We start from the raw sequence: 24773 nt of genomic DNA on the forward strand, positions 1-24773 counted from the left end.
ATGTCAAAAATTGAACTTCTGATAAAAAACAAACAAATTACCGCTTAACTCTAGTTAAACACCTGTCTTAGGCGACAAATGCTAAGAAAAACTCATCATGCCTGCGAAATAGTTATAAATGATTCTTGTACATACACTATATTTTCACGATTACGAAATACCAGTGTGGATCTACGTTTACCAATGATGTCAGATATTTTTGTTCAATACATAAATTGCTTTAAAACACTATACTCATGCTAATCATTGTCAATTACATAAAAAACTGTGATAAAATATTTACATTATTATGATAATTTCAGTGCTTAAGCGTATACCTGTCAGCAATAATGTTTGGAAAAAGAGACAAGCTCGCCAATCTTTTTCTATTTATTTTTCGAATCGTTTGATACCATAGCAACACTTGGTAATAACTCTTAGATTCACTTATACAACAGAAACAGTATGACCAAATCTCTGCTTATAGATATAACATGTTCCGAGCATTGAATCTGCTACATCCCTACTAACACTGATGGTGACGATTGAAAAAAAAAGTTTTATTAATATACATGCATGTTATCCATTTGTTGCTTTCTTTTAATGTCATTTTTGAGCAAACAAAATGTATGTAAACAGTATTATTACGTTAAGAAATACACCGAGTCGAATTACGGTGTATTACGGTTCAAACAAAAATCATTCCAGATCAGGGATGATTTTACTTGTGGTTACGGAAAACAAAAAAAAAACATGTGGTTGCTAATAACTGATAGACTTTTGGTTTTAAAAAATTAATACATTATCGATTACTGGAAGCCAATTGTCGTAACGACCAGCTGATATGCTTGTGGTAACAAACGAACGATAAAGATTTGGTGACGGATAACATTGCAACTTGTGGTTACGGAGAACTAGCCGCTGCGATGATTTTGAGGTTGCCTTAGGTGCGTCCAACTAGTGGATTATCTCCGCATAGTGGTTATCCTCTCCATAAACAACAGTGTCGACCTTGGAAGAATATTGCACAACTTAAAGTAGCAAACTTGGAAGTATATGTTGTATATTAAACAGAGACACATTCATTTGCGTAATACTATTGTATAAACTTATTTCGTTATTTCTATTATATCAATAGACATTAATGTATATAAAAAGGAGCGTTTCCAACAGTATGCATACAATACAGCATATTGTAAAATTTATATCTTAGCAACGATGGAAACATGGTTAATGTGTTTGTTAATATTCAGGCATATATAGATTTGGGATAATTTGAAATAGAAATTGCAAACCTTATGAACATCATATCGAATACTGTAAATTTTGGTTTGTCCCACTTGACTTTTTGCTGAAAAAATACAAATAGTTTCAACAATTGGAGTTCTACTTGAAACAAACGTTTGGTACATGCTTACTTAACTCACTCAGATAACAAAAATAAATACATACCGTTTGCTTGTTTTGCAACTTTCTTCTGTCCAATATCCTCCGCAGAAATGCACATGGGGTTCTCCACAACATCGTCTATCGGTGGTAATAAGATCAACATTTTCTTAAAATTCTTACATGTTCTTCCATGAAACATAACAGTAAAACTGGATCTATTTTAAAGCATGTGTGTATTGTGTTAATCATATATTTATTCAATACATTAATTATTGAATAAAAGTGACTAACTAAATTAATTGGCAAAACGATAACAGCTTTACCTTGAGACTCTGAGGGTTCATACGCCAAAACATCGTCTGCAGAAATGTACATTGGATTCTCCACATTCTCGTCAAAATCTAGCAATATATTTTGTTTAATTTTAAACGCATACACAATATATAATATTGATTAGGTTTAACCTAATAAAGAACGCTGTATATGTTAAAGAATAAATAAGGATAAAAATCTCCGCATACATTCACAAGAGCAAAGTTTTGTTAACATCCGCTTGTTTTTAATATAAGGCAAATGACCAATTGGCCATACAATACAGGACAATAAATGAATATAAGATATACCATTAAAAAATAATTAAGGCTGTGATCGCCGCGTTGCAACAGTCAATGCGAAGCATTGGGGATTTAAACCGGTTAAATGACGCGTCACGCCTCACGCGTATCCAAGATTTAATCACTTTCATTCACACACAACATCTTTATTAGTTCACCCAGTAATTGCTAGAAGAATTACCTTCCTTTCGTTGCTTTCCTTTCCGTGCTTGAAGTTCAACAAATCTGAAAAATAGATACGGTTCAATAATAGCAAATAAAACAATCGATAATATCCCAACAGCCGGTTTTTATTTGCTTAATTGAAAGATCCGTTCCATATTTGTATGTAATATGAACGTAGTGTCTTCACAGTGCGTACGTTTATTAAACAATATATACCATGCTTAACCTTAACAGTTAATAAAATGTAAATACAACAACAATAAAACAAAATACCTTTTCTTCGCCCCTGAGTTTTCTGAAAGCAAATGTTAATGTATGTACATCGATTTATGGGGTGGACTTGTTCGCGCAACATACTAGTAATTACAGAAAATATTACTAAATGTTCCAATACACACCGTGATCAAATTAAAACCGTTTCTTCAGAGCGCCTGGCAATATTTGCAAATGTAAATAATGGTTGTTTCATATATAACACTTACCTAACATTTTCCGTTTTCTGCAAAGGCATACAAGTACCGTTGCTGCGAGCAACAACAACGTGCCACAGCCAGAACCAATAAGCGGAAGACGCGGATCCAAGTTGTGTGAGTAGCCAGAACGGGCAAGCGGAAGACGCGGATCCAAGTTGTGTGAGTAGCCAGAACGGGCGGCTATAAATAGATATACATGTTTGTACAATCGATTTGAAATAGCAAATGCTTTTCTATATATTGCATATAGAGATATTTAAAATACTGTATACAATACATGGTCAAATATTTATAGTCGTGTTTGTAGATTTTATTTTGTATTCCATACAGTGTATTACTTCTATTCGTCTATCTCTCAATATGAAATCGTACAATAAATTGAAACTTTAACTGCATCCGCAAGAAATAAACTATATAGTAGACATTAGTTCATTATAAACGGTAAGCAGCGATAAACCGTTTGACACATCACAAAAGCAATATGAACAAAAACACAACAAAACATGATGTATAAAACACAGGCTAAGGCCTTGGAACGGTTTAAATAAGTTAAATAAAAATTATTTAAACTATATCTAAAGTATTCAAATCCAATTTTAGTGGCATATATACATATTTATTTACTTTGTACGATTAATTGTAAGGACAGATTAGACCGCCCGATTGTTTCAAGTCCAAACGTAGGGTTCATCGTGTTTTCAACAACGCACATATACGTTCCTGCATCGGTCTCTTTGATGTTGGTAAGGTTTAGAAAGCTGCCATTGTAAATATTAAACCCATGTTCCCAGCGAACAGTTGGACTAGGGTAGCCATCGCTTGCGCACTCTATGGACACGTTGTTTCCACTCATAATACTCAGTGTAGTATTGTCAACTCGACTTCCGTCCATGGATAAAATGGGTTCAGTCGGTGGAACTGCATTTATTTATTGAGTCAATTTCAAAAAGAATTATATTGTTGTAAAATGCGAATGTCCGCAAAAATAGATGTTTGCGAGTACATACGTCGTAATTGTCAGATCACAATGCTTGTTGCAATCTTATCACTGACACAAACCATGAAGTATTGATTTTCCAAATGTATATTTACATTTTAAGTATTGGTACTTTACTTCGTCATTATTAAATTACTGCTTGATATTAAATGAGGGTTTTGATAAACACGCGGTATAATGCGTTTTATTTATATGAAATGTTGTACAGGGGACACATTTTGCGGACTTCAGTTGTAGAATTAAATTCGTTAAAGTAAGGAACTGCTTCATATTTAAATGTTCATTTACATTTGCATATTTGATAAAAATGTACGTAATAGTCAAGAGAATATATTTAAATTAAGTTTGCAAATTAAATCTTAAACACTGTCTTCTGTTTATTGGAAACCTTTTGCAGCTCGAGGGGAAATAGAAATAATTAAGGATTAGCCTATTGTTAAAATAGATACACGATAAAGTTATTCAATTATTGATTGAATTATTGCAAACATCATGTCAGGACACTTAAAACTGTAATGTGCCTTTATCAACCGATATACGTACGCAATACATATACGGGAATGTACTTCTCAGACTGTCCACGTATGAACTGGTCATATGATGGTTGCATCCGTTTTACTGCCACACACGTGTAGATACCGGACGTTGGATCGGTTATTTTTAGTGTTGTGGAATGGACAAAAGCATTATGACAATCTAGCCAGTATATTGACGGAGTAGGTTTGTCATAACTTTTACACATAAGCTCGATTGAGCGTTTGTAAATGACATTTAAAACTTTGCTGTCAATAACTCTTCCGTCATATGTAACTTCGGGAACTGTCGGTGTAACTGTAAAGTAAATACATCTTTATATCAATACATGTAGAGAAGTGTGACTATGTCCTTTTGCCATTTTTGCGTTGCTGTTATGTTTATGGAAACCGAACAAAGTAAAATGTCATATTCGTACCCGAAAGGCCGATGTCAATAATTAATGTTTACGATTAAAATTGCTAAACATACCCGTTTTGATGAGAATCTAAACTCACAATACAAAAATGGAGAACAGAAGCAAATAGGTAAGCAAGCATTCATACATTCTTGACATCATATGTCAAGTCTAAAGCGAAGTCGAAAATTAGAATAAATAGGCTACGGAAATGACCAGTAACTGTATCATGTAGGATCAGTGTTGATTTAACTCATTTAAAACACTGACCTACTTGGCAACGATAAAAAACCATTGGTCTCAAAAGAACGATTTTCCAGTTATGTAGTTTACATGAGAATGAAACAGCCTATGAAAACTCTTGTGATATTAACCAAAGTACCGGTCATTCAATAATAGGTGTTCAGATTGCGTAATACATTTTATTTTATAGTGACAAAAATACAGTTTTGACGTTATTTAACGCAGTAAAAAAATATGTAAATACACAGTTGTAGGTGCGTGAAGTTGGCACTGACATCGACAATCGACATTCGAATATCGAGCTGGGGCAAATATCCAGCCAGCTCTGACATCGACATTCGGCAAAAGTCCCGAATATCGAGCTGTGACGAATGTCGAGCCAGCTCTGACATCGACATTTGGCAAAAGTCCAGAATATCGAGCTGTGGCGAATGTCGAACCAGCTGTGACATCGATATTCGGCAAAAGTCACGAATATCGAGCTGGGACGAATGTCGAACCAGCTCTGACATCGACATTCGGCACTTGTCCCGAATATCGAGCCGGGACGAATGTCGAGCCAGCTCTGTCATCGACATTCGGCAAAAGTCCCGAATATCGAACTGGGGCGAATGTCGAACCAGCTCTGACATTGATATTCGGTAAAAATCCCGAATATCGAGCTGGGGCGAATGTCGATCCAGATCTGACATTGATATTCGGCACTTGTCCCGAATATCGAGCTGAGACGAATGTCGAGCAAGCTCTGACATTGATAATTGGCACTTGTTCCAAATATTGAGCTGGGACGAAAGTAGTGTAAGATCTAACATCGACAATCGGCAAAAGTCCCGAATATCGAGCTGGGGCGAATGTCAAGCCAGCTGTGACATCGACATTCGGCAAAAGTCCAAAAATCGAGCTGGGACGAATGACGAAACAGCTGTGACATCGTCATTCGGCAAAAGTCTCGAATATCAAGCTGGGGTGAAATTCGAGCCAGCTCTGACATTGATATTCGGCAAAAGTACCGAATAAAGAGCTGGGGCGAATGTCGAGCCAGCTCTGACATCGACATTCGGCGAAAGTCCCGAATATTGAGCTGGGGCGAATTTCAAGCCAGCTCTGACATCGGCATTCGGCACTTGTCCCGAATATCGACCTGGGGCGAATGTCGAGCCAGCTCTGAAATCGACATTTGGAAAAAGTCCCAAATATCGAGCTGGGTCGATTGTCGAGCCAGCTCTGACATCTACATTCGACACTAGTCTCGAATATCCATATGGGTCGAATGTCGAGCAAGCTCTGACATCGACATTCGGCAAATGTCCCGAATATCGAGCTGGGACGAATGTCGAGTCAACTCAGACACCGACATTCGGCGAAAGTCCCGAATATCGAGCTGGGGCAAATGTCGAGCCATCTCTGAAATCGACATTCGGCAAAGGTCTTGGATATCGAGCTGGGACAAATGTCGAGCCAGCTGTGACATCGAGATTCGGCAAAAGTCCCGAATATCAAGCTGGGACGAATGTCGAGCCAGCTCTGACATCGACATTCGTCAAAAGTCCTGAATATCGAGCTGGAGCGAATGTCCAGCCAGCTCTGACATTGATATTCGGCCAAAGACTCGAATATCGAGCTGGGGCAAATGTCGAGCAAGGTCTGACCTCGAAATTCGGCAAAAGTCTTGAATATTGAGCTGGGGCGAATGTCGAGCCAGCTCTGACCCGAATTGCGAGCTGAGGTGAATGTCGAGCCAGCTTCAACATCGTCATTCGGCAAACGTTCCGAATATCGGGCATGGACGAATGTCGAGCCAGCTGTGATATCATCATTCGGCCAAAAATCCCAAATATAGAGCTCGGACGAATGTTGAGTCAGCTCTGACATCGACATTCGGCAAAAGTCCCGAATATCGAGCTGGGGCGAATGTCGATGTCAGAGCTGACATTGGCATTCGTTAAAAGTCCCGAATATCAAGCTGGGACGAATGTCCGTTCAGCTCTGACATTGACATTCGGCAAAAGTCCCGAAAATCATGCTGGGACGAATGTCGTGCCAAATCTGACATCGTTTGGCAAAAGTCCCGATAATCGAGCTGGGGCGAATGTCGATGTCAGAATTGGCTCGACATTCGTCAAAAATACCGAATATCGAGCTGGGGCTAAGGTCTGACATCGACATTCGACACTTATCCCAAATATCGAGCTAGAGCGAATGTCGATCCAGCTCTGCAGCGACATTCAACACTAGTCCTGAATATCGAGCTGGGGCGAATGTCGTGCCAGCTCTGACATCGACATTCGGCAAGTCCCGAATATCGAGCTGGGGAGAATGTCGAGCCAGCTCTGACATCGACATTCGGCACTAGTCCCGAATATCGAGCTTGGGCAAATGTCGAGCCAGTTCTGACATTGACATTCGACACTAGTCCCGAATATCGAGCTGGGGTGAATGTCGAGCCATCTCTGACATCGACATTCTTCAAAAGGTCCGAATATCGAGCTTGGGCGTATGTCGATACAGCTCTGACATCGACATTCGGCAAAAATCCCGAATATCCATCTGTGGCGAATGTCGAGCCAGCTCTGACATCGACAATCGGCTCTAGTCCCGAATATCAAGCTGGGGCGAATGTCGAGCCATCTCTGACATCGACATTCGGTAAAAGAAACGAATATCGAACTGGCGCGAATGTCGTGCCAGCTCTGGCATCGACATTCTGCACTAGTCCCGAATATCGAGAAGGGGCGAATGTCGAGCCAAATCTGACAACGACATTGGCCAAAAGTCCCGATTATCGAGCTGTGGCGAATGCTGACCCAGCTTTGACATCGACGTTCGGCAATAGTCTCGAATATCAAGCTGGGGCGAATGTCGAGTCAGCTCTTACATCGACATTCGGTAAAAGTCCCAATTATTGAGCTGGGGCGAATATTGAGCCAGTTCTGGCATCGACATTCGGCAAAAGTCCCGAATAATGAGCTTGGGCGAATATCGAGCCAGCTCTGACATTGACATCGAAGTTATGTATTGTCATGCGAACTTAAGAACTCTAAAATATTTTGTTAACATACACATATTTAAAAAACATAAGTGCATCACAGTACCCAGTTTATTATGAAAAAGGATCAGTTGAGTCTGGGAAAACAGGCCTTAAATCATGTATGTAAATTGTCTCACAGGCTACCATATAAGTGGTCGTCCATGATTATCTTGTGTATACTGATCTGGGATTAAACTACGCACATTCATTAAAGCCTGTTTTTATGCCCCCTGATCGAATGATCGGGGTATATTGTTTTTGGCCTGTCTGTTCGTCATTGTATGTGTTTGTCTGTCATTCTGTTATTCTGTCCTAAAACTTTAACCTTGGTCATAACTTTTGCAATATTAAAGATAGTAACTTGACATTTGGCATGCATGTGTATCTCATGAAGCTGCACGTTTTGAGTGTTGAATGGTCAAGGTCATCATTCAAGGTCAAAGGTCAAATATATTGCTTTAAAGCGGTGCAGTAGGGGGCAATGTGTTTCTGTCAAACTCTTTTTTCAAGAAAAGGTTCATTTGAGTTCAGAATAAAGTATATATTTTAAGACATGTTGTACATATAACAATGTCTCTTGATTTATGTGTTGCGCGTGCCAAAACAAAAAGCCGCTAAACAAAACATTCATGGATAATAATAATAACTCATTTTTTCAAAAAGAGTACATAATTAAATATTAACGTTGTTAACGAAAACACGTTTACTGTGACAGCGTTTTCAATCAATCACGTATATTACCTGTACACATTTAAACGTCAATACATATATAATATTTACTTTGCGATGTCAATAACCAGCGATTTGTTTATCCCAATTGAGAAAACATTGCACGAAAAAACATGAAAATGGGAAAAATATTGGTTTTTTTTTTTGCTCTCAAATACTTAAAAAATTGATAAGCAAGTGTTGTCAAGTTGTCAATATTTAATTAACTTAGATTTTTAGGGAAACCTTGAATTTGGAATTTTTCGGACAGCAATTGGGAAATTTGTAGTTTTTTTCCCAAAGGGCAAAGTACCGTTTTTCGGTACTTTTTAAAGAAGGAAAAAATTGCTGAAAACATATATAACAATCGTTTTACTTACCTAAAACATGTATGGTCACTGTAGTGGCGTTGGTATTTGTACCGTCACTGACCTCTACGGTAAGGCTATATGTGGCTGTGGTGGCTGAGTTGAGGTTGCCAGGTGTGTCAAGTTTCAGTTCTCCAGTTTCTGACGCTATGGAAAATGTTCCTGCGACATTTCCCTCTGTATCATGTAATACGATAAGTTTATTCAACAGTGTTGAGTACAACACGGTAACATATGTGTACGAGTAGACAGCTGCCAAACAATTTCAGACGAACCGATTTGCGAGTTAATTTCATTATTCAAGACTGTTTTATCCCTTATTAAGAATGGATGTGTTAAATTACACATACTATGCCATTTCTCTTCAATCCTAATGCCGTGGAAATACTGGCTTTATAGAAAGCTCAATACATTTTCAAGTTAATATAGCAATGCGTCATAGAAGCTTGTTTGAAAACGCTCAAACATACGGCACAGAATGAAATCGGTAGACAAGTAGTTTGCGTTATTATATAAAAATGTCATAAAAACAACTTAAAATGATGTGAGTCATTATGTCCGAAATCAATTTTTCGATCACTGAACTATCTTTATGTATCAAAAGCTTCTCTTTTGTATTAACCGCACACATAGACAACACAGATAAAACAATTACTCTTTTGTAAAATACACGAGTTTCCTTATCTACCATTAGTATAATTCAAAACAACCACATATAATGTAATGAAAATGCCCATTCGACTTGATCGTGTTCGTAATTTGTATAAAAAATTATTACTAGATGCACAGAGGCTTATTTAAAGGGAAAATGCAGTGTTTTAATACATGTTTAGATAAAATGGGGAAAATCGCCGATATGGCTTTTACTTGGCCTAAGTGTATTTTGCGAGACCCGGTAAGTTATGCTAGTATTGATAGGTCATACCTGTTATTGTGTACGTACTAGATGCAGAAACATCTGCATCCGTGGCGTGTATTGTTAATATGACTGCACCTATTGAATGAACAAAAATAAGCCTCGCTCTAGGAAAACGGGGTTAATGTATATGCGTCAAGTGTCGTCCTAGATTAGTCTGTGCAGTTGAACATGCTTATCAGTGTCGACACTTTCCGCGTTTTTTGCTTTTTTTCGTTAAAAGGAAGCTCGTATTAGGCGGAAAGTGTCATTCCTGATTAGCCTGTGCGGACTGCGCATTCTTATACAGAGAGAACACTTAACGCACATGCATCATGTCCGTGTATTCAGGAAAGAGGCTCCAATATATTGTACGCGCCAGCTTCCGAACAACATAAGCGTTATATTGTGCATCAAACATAAATGTATAATTCTAATAATGAAAAAGTTAGCAGAAATTTTATTCTCTTGAAGTTTTAAACAAAAACAACAAATTCATACGTAATCAAAAAGTATTTCTTAAATGAACACTCAAATTGACACGGATTATGAACTATCATTTTAATAGCATGCGCAACAGCAAACTCTCGTGGACGATTTAAAAGTACCAGCAGTAAGTAAACCGATTCATTACAACATACAACGGCAGCTTCTCGTCGAAAATTTTAGCCGCGTGACTTGGCTTAGTGCATGTGCGCAAATTGGTATCCAATATAAGTCTTTGCAGTTCGCACAGGCTAATAAGGGACAATGCTTCTGAGTCGTCTAGATGTTCGTTAAGAGGAGACTTTCCTTCAACGACACATTCCATAAAAGCGGAAAGTGTCGCCACTAATCCTGATTAGCCTTTGCCGACTGTGCATGTTACTCTGGGATCACACTCTACGAACATGCACTTAGTCCAGTGTTTCTAGAACGAGGCCTATATTAGCATACCAGCAGACGCTGTATCGTAGACAGAAGCTGAGTACGAGGTGGCGGTGAACTGGGGGCTGTTGTCGTTCTGGTCCGTTAAAATCAAAGTCAGCTCAACGCTTTGTACAGTATTAGTACCATCGGTGGCACTGTTGAATGAAAGCAAAAGAAAACAATAGAGAGAGAAACATATCAATACAAAATTGAAATTTATACATACGAACTGTAAACAAAGTCTTTTGCATAATATATAATTTTAAAAAAGGTATTTGGAATGTTGTATCCGTTCTAAGCAACGGTCAATTTGTGTTTGTTTAAAAAGTAATGTTATGGTGTATGTGTTTTTCTGCGCTGTAGAGATCATAAATCAATGGCGGATTTGCGGATGCTATGAAAATAATATTGTCTCTACATTTTTGTGGTTATATTTTATAACCTTTCTGGTGTTGCATGATTTCTATATAAAACTTCCTTCATAAATATATAATGAGTCTAGTTCTAGGATAACTTGACATTCATGATAAGCGAATACAATCCGCAAAGGCTAATCAGGGACGGCACGTTCCACCTAGTCTGAATGTTCGTTTAGAAGAGACTTCCCTGAAATAAAAAGTCCTAAAAGCGGAAAGTATCGTCCCTGATCAGACTATGCGGATTGCACAGGCTAATCTGGGACGATACTTTACGCAAATGCCTTATAACCAGTTTTGCAAACAGCGAGATTGAGACATTGATTGAGCTACGGTAATCTCAAACAGTATGATGCGTAAACTTGTCAAAATTTGTTTAAACTCTTATATGTATTGCGGTGTAATAGCTATCGTTAATTTGGTTTGTAAAGGGTTGTACACTTGAAATTAAAATATGCATACTATTGAACAAATGTTATATCTGATGAATTCAAGATGGCGTTTGCGGGTTAGAATTTGGTAAGCGAGATTTAAAGACTTTGATCAAATCAAAATGGTATTTCTTTCCCTCTATCTATCTATTGTCCATCGTTCAACACTGAACTCTCACAGCATATTTATTTGATTAAAATTAAGTCCGATGATGTAAATAATAATTTTAAACGACCAAGTTCCATACAAACTATGCTTATATTTACGGTATTCTGCTATATTTATACACAATATATGGGCCGTTATAATTATAAAATTTTGTTTACGGTATTCAACATTTGTTCCAACCGGTATAGTATCAAATACCTAAATACAAATCTAAATGTTGGTGTAGTTTCTCGGTCGATCGTGGTCGATGCTGGAGTCATCAGATTCCATCCAATAATTGCTTTCGTTAATTGGAATGGCGGCTCTGGTGGATTCTGGCTGTGGAATCCCACAGTAACAGTATCTCCATCAGCGTCACTTGCGGACACGCGGTATATGCTCAATGATAAGCCAATGTTTTCAAAGCATGAAGTCTGTTGGTCATTTGTCTGGGGTTTTGAGAAAACTGGAGCAGCGTTTTGAACTGTAAAATTATTAGTAATGTATAAAATACTGTGTAAGATGGACAGACAAACAGACAGACAGACAAACAAGTTAAATACTCGTAGACAGACGTTCGGACATGCGGAAAGTCGTTCGGCTAGGTAGATCGGTTGGCGGGAAGATGAGCTTACGATTGCCGACCAGGCACGCATATAGAAAGGCATACAAGCGGAAACAGAGACAGCCGACGTTAACACGGACAGACGTATATACGGAGAAGCAAATATATTTTGTTCGCTTCTATGCCTTTCTGTATGTACCGACAGTCAGACAGGTAAACAGACACACGGACGGTCGGACATGCATAAAGACGGTTAATAAAATGAAGTTTACGTTTCGAGAATTTCCATATTGACAGGACATGGGAGTTCAGTATTCGTATATTTTCTAAGGATAAGGATTTCTGTGAAATCGCGCTAAATTAAATAGAACTTTATAACGTATAAATATAAGGCACATTCAAATATATATGAATACATTCATTTCTTTACTGATATGTTTGATGAATAACTGAATAATTTCTTAACTGATGGACTTTTATTACACAATTATAGTCATTTTTTATTAATTGGCAAACACAAAACTAACATTTTAGGACTATATTATTGCAACCCTTACATATGCGTACTGCCGTCTTACAATTGAAACATATGAACTCCTACAAGATTGACTTTAACGCGGGTAGAAGCCAGCACGAAGGGAGGTTCGGTCATTACAGGAGCAAGATACACTGAACTTAAAAACTCGCTCATTATAAGGTGCTTTAATCATACTAAAATTACCAGTGTCCATTGACTGCATACAGCGCTATGACACAATTTGTATTTCTAAAAAAACAGATACTATTGTCAATGCCTTAAACAAAATATTTAACACTGAGATGGTAAGCCTGTTTGAGAAAAACATGTGCCGTAGGAGTTTTCATTTATAGTGACATTTAGCGTTGCAAACAAAGTGGTATTCATACATAATTACACTTTTTCTAAATTTATTTTGGAATTAAAGTATGATTGTTCTTATAAAAATGGGCCGTGCTCTGTGAAGGGGGTTAAATGCATGTGCATAAATTGCCGTCCTAGATAAGCATGTGCAGTCCGCTCAGGCTAATCAGGGACGATACTTTCGGCTTTTATAATATTTTTCATTTCAAGAAAGTCTATTCTTAGCAAAAATAACGTTTTGCGGAGTGTCGTCCCTGATAAGCCTGTGCGGACTGCTCAGGATAATCTGGGATGACACTTTACGCACTCGCATTAAACCCCTTTTTCACAGAGCACGGCTCAAATGTATACTCACAATACTCACAACATAAACATGGTTAACCATGAAACACCTACTCCATGATGTTTGTGTAAATACATGTATATTCTTCTTCATACTGCATACTGGTATTCATGAGAGGTTATTTAAGTTCTGATCTGTTTTGATTTTGTTATAATTATTATCCATTTTATAACGCTATAATATTATTTTTCATGTTTTAATTTCTAAGAATTGCAAATGGCGTATAATGCGAAATTTATATTGTCATAGAAGCTGCTGAAAATCTAAACCAAGTAGTCAATACGAATCTCTAGAAAACCACATTTAATCGAAAACCCCTTTAAACATTTTTTTTTGAATGACATATAGCATTGATATATTAACAATTACAAAGCACAGAACATTAATCAACATCTCAAATCATGTATTGTTTACGCGGTGAATTTGGTTTTATATTGATAGAAAGAGTAAGACAAAATTAAACTCGCGTACGAGTAGTGTGGGATGCAAAACCAAATTACATACCTAAAGGAAATGATTTGGTGGTCATACAAAACAAAAAAATATTAAATTATTTTATCAATAGTGGATAGGTGTCAAGGATAATATTTTATTTAAGCTAACATTCTCTGTATTCATATTTAAAGTCTGGTTTAACCATGCAATATCAATCCAATCTTTGACTTGTATTTCTTTACTTAGATCACTGTCATGAGTAGCATTATTTCCTATGATTATATGCCTAATTTCAGCTTTTTTGTCAAATAACTATACTTCGATGTAGAATAAATGTTGATGAAGTAGAAATAAAAGAAAATAAAAGATGATCAATAAAAACCAAAGGAATGATGTTTCGCGTGGGTGCGTGTTTTTTGCCCGAAATGTGATGTGCGGAATAAATGATGATATTATAGAAGTGTAAACGCACACGATAATGTCATTGGCCGGGGGTGTTGAAATGATAACATTTTGCGGATTAATCCAATCTATTTACCCCCTATCCATATTTCAAAGCTTGGGGGCAACATCATCAACTTAATGGACCTTAGGATTAGAATGAGACTGCCATATGTTGTCAACCATCTAGAATTGTTTTGATATAGCGTTTAAGATGAATTATGCATTACAAAAATATAAATGGACAGTCTTGTTTCGCCTCGAAAAACGCAACTAAAGGTATTTACGATTCAGGGGGGTAATATATAAGTAATATGTTAACCTCATAACTATTAGCAGTTATAACACCATGTTAAACAAAACAAGTGTATAACTGGCAAAGGTAATACAATAAATCTGAACATTTTAAAAAGAAACACCGTATTAGTGAACAAAAACCGCAGTTTTTGTTCATTTGACAATTTAGTTATTTAAATCAAAGACCTATAAATAAGTATGTTTACCTCATTAATAATTTACAGTCTGCTCTCGTTATATCGTAGTCGGCTGGACCAAGAAAAAATATCGAGATAACGAGAGTTCGAGATATCCGATTAGGCGTTTTCATCGAAAAAAATAGACGAAAATTTGCCTTGTTTTTAACATCTTAATACCTGCTAAGTGGTCTAACTAAAGCCGTCACCATGTGGCATAATACTCTCTACTACCATATCTATTACCTGATATATACGCGTGTATACGAGGCAAGATTAAAATTGCTATTTAAATGCTTAAAATGACGTTTTAAGTGTTACAGAATTGCATTAAAACACATGCGATTATCATTTTTCTAAACTGTCGAGTAAACATCCGGTAATGTTGCTATTTAAAGTTATGATGCAATTGACGTCCAATCAAGACTAGGGTTTTCGATCTGAACATGCGTAAATCACGTTCCTGAATACTGAACTGAACATGTACATTTTGTAGTTTGAAATGCAAAGTTCAATCGATTAGATTTTCAAGTTAGCCATGATAATGACTGTTTGAGTTCAAGGATAGAACAACATTCTGCAAATTTGCGACGGTTTAATTACGCAAAAATATAACTCAATGCATTTTGGAATGTTGTATGTAAAAACAATAAGTCTTTCGGCCTTTCGGCAGAATGTGTATTAATTGCAGTTAAAGTGACAGTTTAAGTGACAGGTCTTACTCAAGTGTTAATGGCTAAAGACATTACACACGTGTGGTCATTGATGTAATTAACGGATCAATTATGTACGGCACAGTATCGGGAGCAGTCGGGCGAAGCGGGACGGTGAAGTATCAAAGAGCAAATTTCTCACCTTTGCCAACACTGGGACAGTTATTCGCACTTCGAGATAAACCACAGTAAATACATGTAAAATCGGGACTCGGGACAAATTTTTATATCGAGATATTGAATTATTCGACATAACGAAAATCGAGATATGCGATATTTATTGTTATAGATCAAGATGGAAAAAAATTGGGACATTGAGCTTTCTTCGACATATCGAGAACATCGAGATATCCGATGTCGAGATAACGAGAGTTAGACTGTACTTTATTATTTTTTAAATAAAAGTTTCACTTCTATTCGGTAGCGTAAGTCTAATGCCTGTGTAAAGCGACGTAACATTCGTGACTTATATTTAAAACAAAATACACTAGATGCATTTTAATCAGGGCGGCTTAGACATGTGGAATGATAAAGGTTTATTTGAATATCGAGCTAGGGCGAATGTCGAGCCAGCTCTGACATCGAAATTCAGCAAAAGTCACGAATATCGAGCTGGAACGAATGTTGAGCCAGCTCTGAAATCGACATATGGCTAAAGACCCGAATACCGAGCTGGGGCGAATGTCAACCCAGCTCTGATATCGACATTCGGCCAAACTCCCGAATATCGAGGTGGAGCGAATGTCGAGCAAGCTCTGACATCGACATTCGGCAAAAATCCCGAATATCAAGCTGGGACGAATGTCAAGTCAGCTCTGACATCGACATTCGACAAAAGTCCTGAATATCGAGCTGGGGCGAATGTCGAGCCACCTCAGACATCGACAAATTTTTTCGGCACTAGTCCCGAATATCGAACTGGAGCCAATGTCGAGCAAGCTCTGACATCGCCATTCGGCACATGTCCCGAATATGGAGCTGGTACGAATGTCGAGCCAGCTCTGACATCGACATTCGGCACTAGTCCCGAATGTCGAGCCAGCTCCGACATTGACATTCGGCACTTGTCTCGAATATCGAGCTGGGGCGAATGTCGATCCAGCTCTGATATCCATATTCGGGAAAAGTCCCGATTATTGAGGTGAGGCGAATATTGAGTCAGCTCTGACATCGACATTCGGCAAAAGTCCCGAATATCGAGCTTGGGCGAATGTCGAGCCAGCTCTGATATCGACATTCGGCAAAAGTCCCGAATATCGAGCTGGGGCGAATATCGAGCCAGCTCTGACATCGACATTCGGCATTAGTCCCGAATATCGAGCTACGGCGAATATCAAACCATCTTTGAAATCGACATTCGGCACTGGTCCTGAATATCGAGCTTGGACGTATGTCGAGCCAGCTCTTATATCCAAATTCGGCACTTGTCCCGAATATCGAGCTGGGGCGAATGTCGAGCCAGATCTGAAATCGACATTCGGATAAAGTCCCGAATATCGAGCTGGGGCGAAAGCTGAGCCAGCTCTGACATCGATATTCGGCACTAGTCCCGAATATCGAGCTACGGCGAATATCGAGCCATCTTGACATCGACATTCGGCACTTGTCCTGAATATCGAGCTGAGGCGAATGTCGATCCAGCTCTGACATCGATATTCGGCACTTGTCCCGAATATCGATCTTGGGCGAATGTCGAGCCAGATCTGACATCGACATTCGGATAAAGTCCCGAATATCGAGCTGGAGCGAAAGCTGAGCCAGCTCTGACATCGACATTCGGCACTAGTCCCGAATATCGAGCTACGGCGAATATCGAGCCATCTTGACATCGACATTCCGAACGTGTCCTGAATATCGAGTTGGGGCGAATGTCGATCCAGCTCTGACATCGATATTTGGGAAAAATTCCGATTATTGAGCTGAGGCGAATATTGAGCCAGCTCTGACATCGACATTCGGCAAAAGTCCCGAATATCGAGCTGGGGCGAATATCAAGCCAGCTCTGACATCGACATTCGGCACTAGTCCCGAATATCGAGCTACGGCGAATATCGTGCCATCTTTGACATCGACATTCGGCACTTGTCCTGAATATCGAGCTGGAACGTATGTCGAGCTAGCTCTGACATCGACATTCGGCACTTGTCCCGAATATCGAGCTGGGGCGAATGTCGAGCCAGATCTGAAATCGACATTCGGATAAAGTCCCGAATATTGAGCTTGGGCAAAAGCTGAGCCAGCTCTGACATCGATATTCGGCACTAGTCCCGAATATCGAGCTACGGCGAATATCGAGCCATCTTGACATCGACATTCCGAACGAGTCCTGAATATCGAGCTGGGGCGAATGTCGATCCAGCTCTGACATCGATATTCGTCAAAAGTCCCGATTATTGAGCTTAGGTGAATATTGAGCCAGCTCTGACATCGACATTCGGCAAAAGTCCCGTATATCGAGCTGGGGCGAAAATCGAGCCAGCTCTGACATCGACATTCGGCACTAGTCCCGAATATCGAGCTACGGCGAATATCGAGCCATCTTTGACAACGACATTCGGCACTTGTCCTGAATATCGATCTGGGACGTATGTGGAGCTAGCTCTGACATCGACATTCGGCACTTGACCCGAATATCGAGCTGGGGCGAATGTCGAGCCAGATCTGAAATCGACATTCGGATAAAGTCCCGAATATTGAGCTGGGGCGAAAGCTGAGCCAGCTCTGACATCGATATTCGGCTCTAGTTCCGAATATCGAGCTACGGCGAATATCGCGCCATCTTGACATCGACATTCCGCACTTGTCCTGAATATCGAGCTGGGGCGAATGTCGAGCCAGCTCTGACATCGACATTCGGCACTTGTCCCGAATATCGATCTGGGGCGAATGTCGAGCCAAATTTGACATCGACATTCGGATAAAGTCCCGAATATCGAGCTGGGGCGAAAGCTGAGCCAGCTCTGACATCGACATTCGGCACTAGTCCCGAAAATCGAGCTACGGCGAATATCGAGCCATCTTGACATCGACATTCCGCACTTGTCCTGAATATAGAGCTGGGGCGAATGTCGATCCAGCTCTGACATCGATATTCGGGAAAAGTTCCGATTATTGAGCTGAGGCAAATATTGAGCCAGCTCTGACATCGACATTCGGCAAATGTCTCGAATATCGAGCTGGGGCGGATATCGAGCCAGCTCTGACATCGACATTCGGCACTAGTCCCGAATATCGAGCTACGGCGAATATCGAGCCATCTTTGACATCGACATTCGGCACTTGTCCTGAATATCGAGCAGGGACGTATGTCGAGCCAGCTCTGACATCGACATTTGGTACTTGTCCCGAATATCGAGCTGGGGCGAATGACGAGCACGATCTGAAATCAACATTCGGATAAAGTCCCGAATATTGAGCTGGGTCGAAAGCTGAGCCAGCTCTGACATCGATATTCGGCACAAGTCCCGAATATCGAGCTACGGCGAATATCGAAACATCTTGACATCGACATTCCGCACTTGTATTGAATATCGAGCTGGGGCGAATGTCGAGCCAGCTCTGACATCGACATTCGGCACTTGTCCCGAATATCAATCTGGGGCGAATGTCAAACCAAATCTGACATCGACATTCGGATAAAGTCCCGAATATCGAGCTGGGACGAAAGCTGAGTCAGCTCTGACATCGACATTCGGCACTAGTCCCGAATATCGAGCTACGGCGAATATCGAGCCATCTTGACATCGACATTCCGCACTTGTCCTGAATATCAAGCTGGGGCGAATGTCGAGCCAGCTCTGACATCGACATTCGGCACTTGTCCCGAATATCGAGCTGGCGCGAATGGCGAGCCAGATGTTACATCGACATTCGGATAAAGTCCCGAATATTGAGCTTGGGTGAATGTCGAGTCAGCTCTGACATCGACATTTGGCAAAAGTCCCGATTATTGAGCTGGGCGAATATTTAGCCAGCTCTGGCATCGCCATTCGGCACTTGTCCTGAATATCGAGAAAGGGCGAATTTCGTGCCAGCTCTGACAACGACATTCGGCAAATTTCCCGAATATCGAGCTGGGGCGAATATAGAGCCAGCTTTGACATCCACATTTGGCACTAGTCCCGAATATCGAGCTACGGAAAATATCGAACTAGCTCTGACATCGACATTCGGGGCAAAAGTCCCGAATATCAAGTTGGGGCGAATATCGAGCCAGCGCTGACATCGACATTCGGCACCTGTCCCGAAATTGAGCTTTGGCGAATGTCAAGCCAGCTCTGACATCGAAATTCGGCACTAGTCCCGAATATCAAGCTGGAGCAAATATCGAGCCAGCTCTGACATAGACATTCGACACTAGTTCCGAATATCGAGCTATGACAAATTTCGAGCAAGCTCTGACATCGACATTCGGAAAAAGTCCAGAATATCGAGCTGGGGCGAATGTGTTTGATGAGCGTGCCTCTTGTATTGAATGGACCTCATCTACTTTGTTTCTACATGTATATTATAGAGATGTAACAATAACTCCTGTAGTGCTCTTATTTTTATAAAAATGGTTCTTGTTTGGCTTGTATACAAATTTATATATAAGTTCTTTTTTTTAAGTTAACAAAATTAAATAAAGAAATATCTGCGTTAATGATACTAGTTAATACTATAAAAATATTTCCGGCATTTTTTTAACAGGCATTATCATTTTTTAACAAACAATAAATCCAAGCATCTGCCTCAGTTATAAGGTATGCCCTATAAATATCCCTTAAATTTACTTCTTCTTGTTTATGAAACCCCAAAGTTCGGTCGTGTGAGTGAGAATAAAATTTCACATGAATCTGTGCAAAGCACTTCAGGGTTGAAACTTGACCCCAAATTACGAATCATACTTTGGGGTTCAACCCGAAAGTGCGTTGTGACATGGCCGGATGCAAAAAGACTACCTGTTGCTTATGTTAACGTATTTATTTCATTGATTTAAATTACAAAATTGATTATTGTATTTCATTACTTTCATTTGTCATACTAAAATTTGGAAGAGCAAAGCCTGTGTGTAAATTAGTAAAGGCTCTGTTTGCCTGCGATATTAGGCCAAATTCCTTTTCGTACCTAATGAATGTTAAGGAGTCACAGCTCGACATTCGCCCCAGCTGGATATTCGGGACTAGTGTCAAACGTCGATGTCAGAGCTGGCTCGATATTCGTCCCAGCTTGATATTCGGAACTTTTGCCGAATGTAGATGTCAGGGCTTTCTCGATATTTACCCCAGCTCGATATTCGGGACTTTTAACGAATGTTGATAACAGAGCTGGCTCGACATTCGCCCCAGCTCGTATTCGGGACTTGCCGAATGTGGATGTCAGAGCTGCACGATATTCGTCCCAGCTCGATATTCAGGACAATTGCCGAATGTCGATGTAAGAGCTGGCTCGACATTCGCTCCAGCTCGATATTCGGGACTTGCCGAATGCCGATGTCAGAGCTGCCTCGACATTCGCCCCAGCTAGATATTCAGGACTAGTGCTAAATGTCTCGATGTCAGAGCTGGCTCAACCTTCGCCCCAGCTCGATATCCGGGACTATTGTCGAATGTCGATGTCAGAGCTGGCTCGACTTTCGCCCCAGCTCGATCTTCGGGACTTTTGTCGAATGACGATGTCACAGCTGGTTTGACATTCGCCCCAGTTCGATATTCAGGAATTTTGGAGAATGTCGATGTCAAAGCTTGTTCGACATTCGCCCCAGCTCGATTCGGGACTTTTGTCGAATGTCGATTTCCTACCTGATTAATGTCAGAGCTGGCTCGATATTCACTCCAGCTCGTTATTCGGGACAAGTGCCGACTGTCGATGTCAAAGCTGGCTCATCATTCGTCCAAGCGCGATATTCGGCACTTTTGCCGAATGTATAAGACACAGCTGGCTCGATATTCACCTCAGCTCGATATTCGGGACTTTTGCCAAGTGTCGATATCATAGCTGGCTCGACATTCATCCAAGCTCGATACTCGGGACAAGTGCCGAATGTCGATGTCAGAGTTGACTCGACATACGAACCGGCTCGATATTCGGACTTTTGCAAAATGTATATGTCAGAGCTGGCTCGACATTCGCCTCAACTTGATATTCGTGACTTGTTTCGAATGTCGATGTCAGAGCTGGCTCGACATTCGCTCCAGCTCGATATTCGGGACTAGTGCCGAATGTCGATGTCAGAGCTTGCTCGTCATTCGCCCAAGCACAAAATTCGGGACTTGCAAAATGTAGACGTCAGAGCTGGCACGACATTCGCCCCAGCTCGAAATTCGGGATTAGTGCCGATTGTCGATGTCAGAGCTGGCTCGACATTTGCAAAAGCTCGATATTCGGGATGTCGATATCAGAGCTAGAACGACATTCGTCTCAGCTCGGTTTTCAGGACAAGTACCGAATATCGATGTCAGAGCTGGTTCAACATTTGCCCCAGCTCGATATTCGGGACATTTGCCGAATGTCGATGTCACAGCTGGCTCGACATTCGCCCCAGCTCGATATTCGAGACTTTTGCCGAATGTCAATAGCAGACCTGGCTCGACATTCGCCCCAGCTCGATATTCGGGACTTTTGTCGAATGTCGATGTCAGAGCTGGCTCGACATTCATCCCAGCTCGATATTCAAGACTAGTGCCGAATGTCGATGTCAGAGCTCGCTCGACATTCGCTCCAGCTCAATATTGGGGACTTTTGCCGAATATCGATGTCAGACGTGGCTCGACATTCGCCCCAGCTCGATATTGGATATTGGGTATTTGCCCCAGCTCGATTATCGAATTTGGAATGTCGATTGTCGATGTCAGTGCCAACTTCACGCACCTCACAGTTGTTGAAGTAATTATAATTACTCAGTTTTCAAACGGTGTCCATGGTCATGTATTCTATTGCATCGTGCATTATAGGGTGTCATCAAGTAAATCAAAAATAAAAAGTATAAAACAAAAACTTAAAACAGTTACAACAGATACACCAAAATTTGATGTGCAGACTTTTGCTTGAATTTCGATAACTTGTTTCTCCAGAGGTAAGTCGTACCGTATTTCTCGCAAAACATACATATGCATTATCGTTTCGTTTGGCGTTATGAAGAACTAGAGTTTTGTTTTTGTTGAATTGTGGTTCCAGAGTTCTTCTGACGGGGGATTTCTGTCGACATCGCATTCAACGACAACTTTGCGATCATCAATTGCATTAAAATGGTTATCAATCATTACATTTTTATCGACTCAGAACTGAGGCCTGGCAGGGGATCTGTTAACAGAATGTCTCTAAATTAGTGTGTTTGTGCTCTTAAATACAACATCTTTTTCTGTATATTCATATACATTAATTTTCTTGACACATTCATTTAAATTAATTAAAACATTTGATTTCATAATTGTTTGCTAAAAATATTTGTGTACATATATGTAATGTTATGTCCGTTATTTAAATTATTTAATATTAAATTTACTCTTCATATATTTACACGTTGAGTGTTGACTTAAATTCGAGATAACCTCGTGTTGTATGAGCTGTGCATTAAAAATTCAAGCCATGATGTTCTCTACTGGCCTGATCCCGCAGCGAACTTAGTGTAGGTTTTTTTTTAAAGTCCTGATTTATTTCTGTTTTGAGCACGATTTGTTTTGGTCCGTTACGTAAACACCACTGAAACCTTAAAGCCATCACGCGATTCAGTAGTGAACATGTAATATTTATAAAAGCACCAGCCTGAACATTTCAAACATCTGTGCATGGCTCCATAACCAATTTCATGGCTGCCTCATTGAAATCGAATGTTTATTTCAACGACAAAAGAAAAACCGACGATATCATGACCAAAATGATAATGATGAATACAATCACACTCGTAATAACATCATGACTATTATCAGTTACAACATGATCAACAACAGCAACAACAAATATTTTGTATACTGTATAGTTGCTATTAAAATGAACCTAGTTCTCGGTATTATTTTAAATAAGCTAATGACGAAGTTGTTTACTGTGAAATACATTTCTTATTACCTTTAGATTTAACACCGTAAGCCACAATCCAAAACAGAACAACCCACGCGCTTTCCATAACGTCACTTTTACCATGTATCTTACTTACGAGCCCTGCATGTTAGTATAAAATATATATTATTTCTGGAAATAATATATTCATAAAATCTTCCGTGTACGAAGAGGCGTGTGTTTCATTTAAAATGTGCAATTGTTTTAACGACTGATAACACAATATCTTACTTAAATCTATAATTGTATACACATAGACTATAAATCATTGTTAAACTGGAATCCTGTGATTTCCTTGTGGTTGGCTTACGATTTTACTTTCGATACGATGGTACAGAGCACGTGCGCATCCGTGCAAAGTGCGAGAGGCTCCCGTGCGATAAGATCTATCAGGTGAAATTTCAACATGTCCGTGCCATGATTTAACTTATTTCCCTCGTCTGTTCTGCATACATTTAATAGAAATTAAAATTTCTATTGAATGTATGGAAACCATGACAAAGAGGAAATTTAATTCGGAATAAACTGGTTTTGTTTACATGTTTTGTTTTGAAAAATGTACACTCATCCTTGTAAAAAGTAGTTTTCATGAAATTAATCTGATCTGCACAGCTTGTTTTGAGAATATGAAACCAAAACCTTATAAAAATGTATTATACGATATATTTCTTGTATTTATTATTTTCACTAGTTTCGTACACGTATATGCATTTCTGCACATGCATATATTAACCTTAAATCCGAGTCGCTATACGTTTTAAATAATAAAACTACTTCAGGTATGTCTTAAATTAACAACCATCGAATTGTTACTGAAAATAGTTTGTAGAAATGAAGGTCACGACATAGTTGCTGTACGTTTGGCCACACATATGTTCTAAGTTTATAAGATTTGCAGTCGTCTTCAACATTTATAAAGGTATCGAACATTGCATGAACCCAAACGTTAATTGCAGCAACGCCAGCATCGATAAATAAATTCAAGAAACATGCGTTATTGTCATTTTTTTATGCTTTCAGTTGCTTCTTTCTCAATAATACAGAATAAACGACATGACTGATTGTCGCAACATAAATATAACTTATCCCATTTATTACGTAACAGATGTTCAAGCTTGAGGAAGAAAATATATTATATATGTTTGGGTCGAGTTTTCATTATATATGCATGATCGACTGAATGGAAAAATGTGCG

The 24773-nt window shown here is 39.4% G+C and overlaps 2 protein-coding genes across 3 annotated transcripts in view; both read right to left on the bottom strand.

The window, feature by feature from the left end:
- LOC127850075 (uncharacterized) overlaps window positions 1-24773 on the bottom strand; it is an 81962-nt gene that overhangs the window by 45589 nt on the left and 11600 nt on the right. The window lies entirely within an intron of this gene.
- Window positions 357-23864, bottom strand: LOC127850071 (hemicentin-1-like). 2 transcript variants are annotated; one of them, XM_052382817.1, is made up of 14 exons: window positions 23588-23863; window positions 11914-12178; window positions 10727-10854; window positions 9821-9889; window positions 8908-9072; window positions 4161-4448; window positions 3245-3538; window positions 2630-2800; window positions 2421-2442; window positions 2164-2207; window positions 1692-1769; window positions 1432-1506; window positions 1275-1330; window positions 357-990 (listed from the first exon to the last, which is right to left on the bottom strand). In XM_052382817.1, exons 1-14 carry the CDS (start codon window positions 23643-23645, stop codon window positions 937-939), a joined length of 1767 nt encoding a protein of 588 aa, XP_052238777.1. In that variant the 5' UTR covers window positions 23646-23863; the 3' UTR covers window positions 357-936. The 2 variants fall into 2 exon arrangements, with proteins under 2 accessions (XP_052238777.1, XP_052238778.1); XM_052382818.1 differs by lacking the exon at window positions 9821-9889 and having other exon boundaries at window positions 23588-23864.

This window comes from Dreissena polymorpha, chromosome 11 (assembly GCF_020536995.1).
Source record: "Dreissena polymorpha isolate Duluth1 chromosome 11, UMN_Dpol_1.0, whole genome shotgun sequence".
NCBI lineage: Eukaryota > Metazoa > Mollusca > Bivalvia > Myida > Dreissenidae > Dreissena > Dreissena polymorpha.